Raw genomic sequence first — 10,110 nt, forward strand, 5'->3', positions numbered from 1 at the left:
GCTCATAGTACAGTGCTCAGTGAAAAAAAAAAGAATGAAAGAAACAAATTGTGTAAGTTTCTCAATTATGCATATCTGCATTTAGACTCAGAGGAAATACACTGAGCTTTAACCAAGATTATCTGTGAATAGCAAGATTATTGAATTTTTCTTGTGCTCCGATGTATGAGCTATGTACTTCCTACAATGACAATGAATTGCCTCTGAGATCAAAAAAAGTGATCATTTTTTGTATTTACAATTATTGGAAGGTCAAAATTGAAATAGCGGAACCAGAGTTATCTTTGCTCCCTTTCTGTCGCACAAAGGAGGGCCTTTCAGTTGCAGAAAGCATCTTCTTTCCTGAAAAGAATGCAGCGCAGGGCCAGGTTGTACCACGGATTCTGGACAGTTAGCCCCCCCCCCCTGCCAGCTGCCCATCTCTGCGGAGCCCGGTCCCCGCCCGCCCCCACCCCGCAGCGGTGCCCCGCCCCCGTCCCGGTGTCGCTAACGTGGCTGTGTTGCCTCTGCAGTACGGCGTGGACGTCATGGCCCGCGACGCCCACGGGAACACGGCGCTGGCCTACGCCCGGCAGGCCGCCAGCCAGGAGTGCATTGACGTCCTGCTGCAGTACGGCTGCCCGGACGAGCGCTTCGTGCTCATGGCCACCCCCAACCTGTCGCGGAAGAACAATAACCGGAACAACAGCAGTGGGAGAGTGCCCACCATCATCTGAGGGTTGTCGCACCCACCTGCCCAACGCCCCGGGCGACCGCAGCCGCCAGCATCCTCTGTCGGAAGTGACAACACGTGAGTCCCGCTGCGTCCCCTCACTCTCCCTGGTGGTCACCTCCACTGCACCTGCCACCCACCTACCCTCCCTCACCCCAGCGAAACCACAAAACCTGGACAGCCCTCGAGGGCCGAAGAGGAGGCCAGCAGGCAGCAGGAGCGAGTTTTTGTTGTTGTTTTTTCCATAAACTCCCCTAATCGACAAGTAGGAGCAACCGACGGGCCTTGGTTGGTTGACGATAGCACACGGCAGCACGGGACCCTCGTCCCGGGGGCCTGTAGACAGAGCACGGCACAAGGGACAAGGGACAAGGGACAGGGGACGGGGGACGGGGACGAGAGGGGGAGGGGAGGCAGGAGCAAGGAGAGGGGTAACTCTCCTTAACTGGCAGTTAAGCACATCAGTACATTTCACCTCTACCAAACGGAACACTTGGATTTCATCTCTTCTCCGAGGAGCTTGACGGCATAAATCAGAAGCAAGCAGAGTTTGTCAGGTTTGAAGCCCCTATGATGGTCTGTGTCAAATCAGTTGTAGCTAATCTGTCCAGGGGGAATACTGGCTTCATTACACTTGTATAGTTGACTTCTTCCAGCATTGCCGCTGTTTAATAGAACATGATTAGTCATCACCGGGAAGAAAGCATATTAGCTGAGGAGGTAGTCAGGCAGCTCGCTCTGGTGATTGCCGCCGTGTGATTGCAATACTCGGAGAAGCACCGTATTATCCCAGGCCCTCGGAGCCCTCCTTTCTAAATTCACTGTCATAATTTAGTATCTGTTTAATTTTTCAGTCCAAAGAGAGGAAATCAGTTGCTGAGTCTTATTTGACTGCAGTCTCCTTGGTGCAAAAACAAAATGGAAAAAAATAAATAAGAATAACCTGGAAATTCACAAGGCAATCACGAATTCAGCTAATAATAACATTTCACGTGCATTTAGTAACCTAAGTAAATGCATAAAAGGCTGTTGCCCCCCCCAAACGTGAGAAATGTGTTATGTCCTTTTGCCAAGGGGGACGTGTTGGGTCTCAGTCATTCCTGGGCCGCATTGCCCAAGTCACACACACAGGCTTCTGTATCATGTGTTTAGATGTGTGGAAATCTATTTGAATAAAAGAAGCATAAATATGCATTGATTTTTGTACAGACAAATGGCACCTCTGTTAATTTATAAATTGAACTGGATGTGAACTAATAATGTACAACTAGTTGAGATAAGAGGGTTACAGATCACTGTACATGGAAAATATTCACAGCGGTAAATACTCCCATTAATGTGATATACAGCTTTTAAAAAGGAGCACATCAGAATACAATGGTGGTACAATTTGCTTATTAAAATCAAGAAAGGGAAAAAAAAAAGACACTGCAGCATGTTAGCGGGGGAAAGAGGCATGTGGTTCCTTGTCACTGAAAGTATGGCTTAGATCTGACACCGTTTCTGGCGAGCGAGGCAAGGGGTGATTTCCCAAATATCAGACCCGGCTGCTGGGCCGTGGCAGATCATGACTGCTGCCGGCAGTTCTGTGGCTCAGACTGTCCCAGGAGAACCCCTAAGACTGACTTGGCAGCCAGGCTCTCCATTGTAATGTGTCACCTGATTTGTCACCGTCAGAGTATTGGCCTGCTGTATTCAGCCACCTCCAGCATGGTGGCTAAACATAGTCAACCAAATCAAGACACCGTAGGCTCAAAAGGAAAGGGGGGGGGGGGGACTATGCCTGGAGTCCTTTGGCAGCGTGGTGGGGACAGAGGCTGTCACATGGCAGCACAGGAACACAGGGCCACCTTCTCCCAGCAGCCTCGGAAAGTTCCTGGCTTTCATATATTAAACCTTCTGTTTTGTAAGAATTTGTCCTCTTCTTTCCCTTTCACTGAAAAAAAAATAAAAAGTAGATGGGAAAAAATAAAGCTTTACACAGAATTTAGATGTAGGTCAGTGTTTCATGGACGTTGCTAACCTTCATTCAGCTCAGTGGCACTTAGCGATTCCCAGGAGTCACAGGGACAGAAGCCACGAGTCAGAGAATCTTGACAACAGGTCCATCACCCTCCACCTGGTTTTTTATTCTGTGTGTCATCACTGTAGTTATTTTAAATGTGAATGGGGGGAGAAAAGTCAGGGCCCATTTTTGAAGAAGCGTTACTGTTCTAACCCAGCTAGACACATCACCCCACACAGACTTTCTGTGGTGAACACAGATACAGCATAAATGAAGTTCTTAAATTCTTTCATTGTAGTAAATTCCCACTCTAGGAATGCACTATCATAGCAGAGCCTTCTTAGGAAGAGGAGGTACACTCTTAGTAAGGCCTCTCGTTGAGATGTGTATGAGTGTGTACCTATGATTGTATGTGTTCATAAGTAGTATTTTCCCAAATGATGTTTTAGTCACTTCGCCTTTCACGGCCTGGACGCTAGATTGTTTTGTTTCCCCCTCCCTCCGGCAGCGGGACTTCACTGACTCCTTAGAAAACTCGACCTCTCTTCTCTTTTTAGCGCTGATCTGCTCTAGGGGGCAGCCTGCTTTCTGGAGTTTGAGCACCAGAGGAAAGGCGGTGGGGGGTTTCAAGTAAAGGTGACTGGTGGCTAACCTGTGTGTATTTCAGTGTCAGACAAGAAGTCCTGCTTTGCTGACAGGGCTCTCGTTCCCATCTTAAAGCCTGACTCACACCAAGGCCGGAGAAGCGAGGACCCAGGGTCAGGGTTAGAAATCACCAGTTTGTGAAAGGGATTGAGTTTTCATTGTTTCTTCCCATGTACGTTCCATGAAGTGACAGTGACACAAGAAGCCACCACTGCAGAAACCACATAACCTTCTATTCAGAATTAGCATTTTTCCCTTTGAGGAGAAACTACCCACTAGGGAAGGCACGTGATGAACAGGCAGTCGGTCACACGAGAGGGTGGAGGGTGTCCCCTCAGGTGATCTGAACATATTGTGACCACGCTGGGTTCCTTCTGTGGCCAAGAAAACCCTGTGGAAAAAGGAGCCTTGGTTCTGAGCCCTCATGAGCGGACCTTGAGCACTGGGTTAGACAGATGGTTTACCAAGCCCACGGCCCAGGGGTGGTCCCTGGTCCCTTCCATCTCCTGTCGTCCCAGGAGATGAGCCGCTCAAGGTGTGAGCCAGTGACCAGCCATGAGTCTTGCGTCCCACAAGCCGGTGCAGTTTCCTCCCTCCCGGCAAGCATACACCAAGCGTAGTTACCCCAGAGAGCAGGTGCAAGCAGTGGGGTGCTTGCTGATCACAGGGCTGTCGGGTGCCGAGAGTGCACCTCGTACTCATGAGTCGGGACGGAAACCCTTGGAGCAGCACCTTCTGTGCAGGGCCGTGAGGCCGCCCCCACTTCTGAGGTGCTGTCCAGCCTGATGAGGTCCGCTCGGACCCAGCCTCTGCCAGCCAGCAGGCCCCCGTCCTTCCCAGTTTGGAGAGAACCTGCACATCCCCCACATTTGCGAAGGAGCTGCCACTGACTCATTAGGGAAAAACACGTCTAACAAGAAAGCCAGCCCAGGGACCACACAGACCTGGGTCACAGGCTTTGCTGTCGCACTGTGCAGCTGTGGGCAAGCATCGAGCTTCTCAGACGCTTTTTCCTCGTCTGTGACCTGGGGTGGCGTTTCAGCGCAGTGTAATCAGTGCCAGCCTGATGGCCCGCCCGGAGCTAGCTGCTCAGGAGAGGGGCGTGGTTATTCAGAACAGGAGCTTGGAGAGGGCCAGAGCTGGAGCCCTCTCAGACAGCTGCCTCTGAGCTGGCAGCGCCTCCTCAGCCCGTGTCCTGGGCATTGGCGATGGCCCCTCCTCTCTGCTGAGCCTGGTGGTGCTCTGAGGGCCCCTGCCCCCGACAGCCACCTTCCCCAGAGGGATGAGCCCAAACCGCTCAAGTACCATCTCCCCACTTACACTCCATCATTTTAGTCTGAGATGGATTTTCCAGAGGCAAAGAAAGCGTTGGGTCTCGCCTCATGCCGTTCACCAATGTTGTCTCAGGCCCAAGACGACCACTTCTCTCTCCTACACCGTGTTGTGTTGGCTCTGACAGGCCTGCCCCCGTTCAGACACCACCTTCCAGGCACCGAGAAGCTGCAGTGACATGATTGTTGGTCCTCGTTTCCATGTTTTTTGCCTACTTCCTTTCAAAGTTGGAGCTTGTCGGAAGGCCCCTGGCTGATAGAGTGTGGTTTTAGGCTCTACTGCACCTCTCTGTGTCCTTCTCTTTCTCTCCCTCACTAAGCTACACGATTAGACAGTGAGTCCACCTCGCTGCAGCTGTCGTCCCTTTCAAGGTGACCTTTGACTTATACCTGTACGTGGTGGTCACACCTTGCCCCTCAAGACTGTCATCAGGTCTGCCCAACCCCCCCACCTGAGCAGCACTCACGAGTGACCTGGGTCCCCATGGCTCCAACTCTGCCAACCCTTCCTCCTTGCATTTAGAATGTTCTGGAAATGAGGGAGAAATCCATATTTCTGCCTAGGGAGGTTCAGAAGCCTTGCAACAATATAGATCCTCTAAAAGAAAGTAAGATGAGGTCTCAAAAACTTCCGAAAAGGCAAAGATAATTGGAAAGCAGATCTGTCACCCCAGTGGGCTGCTTCCCTCCCCCACCTCTGGTCTGTTTCTTCCCCCACAAACCCACAAGGTCAGCACAACTGTTCTAGAACTCCCCTGGATGGTATTTATGTCCTTCAAGCAAACAAATTGAAAAGCAGTCAGGAAAGAATTCAAATAGAAATGTGCTGAAGATACACATCTTTCTTTCCCAGGAAATAGAATTTATTTCTAACCGCCTCCTCACACGTGGGTTTCACATGCTGTAAAGTCACATCTCCAAGTGATTTTCACCCTCATGCTTCATCCAAAAGCAAATAAGGGCCTTTGTACCCCTTAGCCATTATTGACATTTTTGGGTTTGGGTGTGGTTTTTTTTGCATTCCCAGGTGGCTTTCTTCAGGAAGCCCTGTGGTCAGTGAGCCTGGTGTGGGCCCCACCCCTGTGCGGCCAGCCCAGGGCCCCCAGGTGTGCTACTCCCGTGGGCAGGGGCCCAGCTACCCACCAGGCCTGCCGAAGGGTGGGGTCTGCCCTGCTGGGGCCTTACCCACCGGTGGGGCCTTTGTCACTCAGGCATCTAAGTCAGGCTGCCTTTCAGTCAGCTGCCTTCCAGTTACGCAGGAGAGAGAAGGGGGCGGGTTAGCCACTTGGGGTGAATGCATACAGCCTTCAGACTTTTCCTTCCATCACTGCCTAGAAGCCAAGATGCCATGACATCCGTGCTTAGAGAGAAGTGGTGCCACTCTGAGTCAGCACACTCCTGGGAGACCCCTTACCTCTCACCTCACGAGGAAAAACTGATGTGGAACAGCTCAGACGTTAGTACTTCAAAAACACAAGCATCCTTCCTCTTAGAGAGGAAATGTTCTTAAATAGATTTTCCAAACAATATCCATAGATTCCTTGTTTAATTTTGGATGTCTGCTGCTTTTTAAACATAGATTGATACTTTTTTTTTCCAGTTTGGGTTTTTCAGTTTGGGTCAAAGTTGAAATTAGAGAATATCTCATCAGTAGCGGATTCTGTAAAACCAAAAAGTCTGTTTTTAATCTGTGACTTTCAAAACTCCCAGATTCTAGCAGTACTTCACTTTCACTGGTGTAGCCGACACCCACCCCTAAGCGAGCGTTCAACAACCACACGATTGAAACTGTCTCCTTACCTCGTTTGGGTTGTGAGGGGCTGGTTTTACTGTCCGGTGGCAGCATTTGGCTCTGGGTCTCCACCTGGGGCTAGAATGGCCTTGTCTGAGGCCCTCAGCCCATCCCCAGGGTTGCGGGCAGTGCCCGGAGGTGGCAGGGCCAGGCAGCGTACCCCGCAGAGCCCCGCGTGGGTGTGAAAGCGGCAGGCGTTCAGGTGTGAACTGCACTGGTTACATGGACAGACAGGCTCCGGCCTCTGGCCAGGTGGCGCTGCGCTGGCAGCCACTTGATGTGCGTGAGGCAAGGTGCTTTTGTGCGTGGGCAAGACACCAGCTCAGGGCTGATGTGTTATGTTGGCCAGGCATGTGGCGTCTGTCAAGAAGAAACCGCTGAGGGTGGCAATCGAGCCATGTGATGGCAACACGCCCTTTGGGACTGAGGAGACTTTAGTGTCAGTGGGAAGGGATGGCATGACCTTTGTCCCGAGAGGCAGGTGGGAAAAAGGAACCAAACAAGGTGCGACGGTCTTGGCAAATCTTCCGATGGAGCAGGCCCCTTCACACCCCAGCTGTCGGGGACAGTGGCCCCCGAATCAGATGATGCCCTCATCGCCCCAGTGCCAGGCGTGTCCACACCAGCCCGGGAAGCTAAGGACTGAGCTGGTTGGAAAACTCGGGAGAGAAGACCTCACCCCAAGTCCTGGAAACTCACTGGGTGAGGGGTTGCACGCGTAAAATGAAAGGAGTGTTGGGGGCTGACTGAAGACGTCTGCGTCTTTGCACTCCTGATGGGACACCTGGAGGCAGACACCCCGAGTGACAGGCCTCGTGCAAAGACACCGCCCGGCAGCTGCCTTTCCAGTCGTCGGGGAAGATGTCTGCCCTGCCTGGGTTCTGTGGGGGTGGGAGGTCAGAGGCTAGACCAGGCGTGCGTGAGCCGGGGCCAGGCTGGGAGGTAGGGCTCCCTGCTCCCCTGAGCACCTCACGCACCTCCCAGCCCCACCCACAGGGGTCCCCGCTGCTCTCCCCAGGACAGACGGGGTGCACGTGCGGACTTGACTGAGGGTTGGGGCTACTCCATAGCGGCCAGGCAACGGGTACGTTTAGAAACTGCTGTGTGACCGCTCACACATCTTGATATTAAAAATGATGCCTTCTGTGAACCTTGAAAAGCGTCACGGTTTCCCTCCTCCCCCACCTGGGTTTTTGTGTCTGAAATGTATCAAATTCTGGAGGTAGCTGCGCCTGCTGGGGCCTGAGCACCTGATTCGGGGAAGGGGGTGGTGTGGGGAGGGGTCCTGCACACGACCAAGGGCTCAGCACTGAGCCCGCAGGGAGGGGGGCGAGCCCACCGTGCCCCTCTGACCACAAGAACGTTCCAGGAATGGCTCCTGCCCCACACGCCCGGTCCTGCCTGTGACTCTGACTTGGGTTCCCATTCAGCCGCAGGGTGTGTTTCTGAAAGGGGCCCCCGGAGCTAGTCAAAGGCGACCACCAAGAGGCATTTGTTTCTAGGAGGGAGCCGCGAAGGCCCAGCCTCGGCCCCCTCATAGCACATTTTTCTCTTTCTGTAAATAGACGTGTATTGAAGATGGAAGCACAGCCTGGGGTCTGTCAGAGGTGGGTTGGTTTTTTGTTTTGCTTTGGTTTTTTTGGTTGTTTTTATATTACCTCATTCAGCAAGTTTATGTTTCACAATGACTCAATGATGCTTTATTTATATTGTTTGTACTGTAATTAAAACCATTGACAGACATTTCACTTGTTATTTCATATGATCTTGTTTTGATTCAGTATGCCAGTTTGTATTTCCCTGCCCTGGGAGTTTTTGTGTCAGCTGTACAGTATTCTAAGGGGGAAAATGAAGAAAAAGAAAAATGTGTAAAGTAACGGAGAGAGGTGGCTATAGTGTAGAGGCCTCTTTCTAATAAAGAACTGAAAATATGTCTATACCACTTCCCTGGAGGTTTTTGTTGGGGTTTGGGGGGGTTCACTTGTCGTGAGAATTGGGTTTGTTCCAGGCACACGAAATAGGAGAGAAGACAGACTTCGACTGCTTGTGGAAGGGTTGTGAGACCCTGCAGCCCAAGGGCAAAGATAAGGAGCATCTTGTCCGACTTATTCATTTATAAGAAACTCTGAGGCCTTGGTTTCCCCGGCCTGCGAGTTGGACGGGCCCTGGAGTTCCAGATGCTTCTGCTGTATCTTTGCAATAAGCTGCACTTGCCCCAGACATGTGATGACAACTCAGCAGGGTGGCTAGGAAATAAATCCGGGAAGGATGCTATTACAAATACTGTTTCTATTAATATTATTTACATTTCCTCATGCAAAATACATCATATCTTTACCACCAACCGCCCCCCAAATTAGAAAAGAATAAAGAGGGTAAAACTCAACCAAAGTGCCCACCAGACATCCCTGTGATCAGCGATTTGAACATCTTACAGCTGCTTCTCCCGGCAGTTCAGCAGATGCCCTTTTACCCCAACTCTCCCACGTCAGTAGATACAGAGCCATGTGATTTCATGACATGTTACTATTTACGTCTTCTGTTGAGATTGTCCCGTTGCCTGGGGAGCCTACACACCAAGGGCTGAATGTGGTGCCACACGGGTGGGTGGCAGCCCCCCTCCCAGCCACGTGGTCACAGGAGCCACACGACATGGTTACACCACAGCCAGCAAGCCAAATGCAAAATGTTACAAGGGGAACTTGTCCTCCAGAACATGAGTGGAAGAAGGACAAGAAAGCGGTCTAGGAAGAACCGGTTCCATTTGAACACATTGGCCATCTATTGTATTTGGTAACATTTACAAAACCGTGGCTTAAATAAGTTAAGGGATTGTTTTTCCTCAGAGAAGATACTTGGAGGTCTGCCGGCCAGGGCTGGCATGGAGAGTGCTAGAAGACTCCAAGCCCAACCTCCTGCGGACCATCTGGTCAACCATTGTTCACGGGTGCCACAGAGGGCTGTTCCACCTCCAGCGTCTGCTTAGACGAGAAGAGGCAGCTGAATGGGTCACTCGGGCTGCAAGGGAGGCTGGGAAACGTAGCTGTGGGGGGCGAGGGGTTTGGACTCTGGAGGTAAGGAAGAGTTGGTATTGATTGAATAGACAACACACCGTCTCTGCCTGCCCCCACTTTGGCTCCCCAACATTCAAACACACCCTCTGTCAATACACAACAACTCTTGCTCGCCCAGCGAGATGCCCAGTGGGCAGGCTGCCCCAGCCTCACCGCTCTCCACTCCAAGAAAATCATAGCTTCTCTCACCCCCAGAGCGTAGAACTGACTCCCTGAGGCGAAGTCTGAGAACCCAGCACCCTGGGAAACTCTGTCAGGTCGTAGGGATAGAAAAGCAAGACTGAAAGTTTAGCTTGTATAATAAGCCAGGATTTTTAAAGTGAACAGACACAGTGCTGGCCTGGCCACCAGGGGACTGTCACTGACAAGCCAATGCCCGAAATGAAAAGCATTTCTGCAAAGCAGTACGGAGTCGTATCCAATGCCGTGTGAATCCTCCGGCCCAGGAATCGAGGGTGCAGACACATCTTCACTGCAGTACGGGCTCCATAAGCATGTTGATTGCATGGATGAATTCAATGCCTGGGAAGCGGACCAAGGAGCGATGTGAA

General features: G+C 51.5%; 1 protein-coding gene across 6 annotated transcripts in view; it reads left to right on the forward strand.

Annotated features, from left to right (window-relative positions):
- The window catches only part of AGAP1 (ArfGAP with GTPase domain, ankyrin repeat and PH domain 1), a 521,440-nt gene extending 513,018 nt beyond the window's left edge, over positions 1-8,422 (forward strand). For all 6 annotated transcript variants that reach the window (XM_081051870.1, XM_081051871.1, XM_081051872.1 and 3 more), the window contains one exon: positions 513-8,422. In XM_081051870.1, the coding sequence (XP_080907996.1) occupies positions 513-716 (204 nt within the window). In that variant the 3' untranslated portion in view covers positions 717-8,422. The remainder of the gene's footprint in view (positions 1-512) is intronic.
- The last annotated feature ends 1,688 nt before the right edge of the window (positions 8,423-10,110 follow it).

Source organism: Rhinolophus hipposideros, assembly GCF_964194185.1.
Source record: "Rhinolophus hipposideros genome assembly, chromosome: 6".
In the NCBI taxonomy this organism is placed as follows: domain Eukaryota; kingdom Metazoa; phylum Chordata; class Mammalia; order Chiroptera; family Rhinolophidae; genus Rhinolophus; species Rhinolophus hipposideros.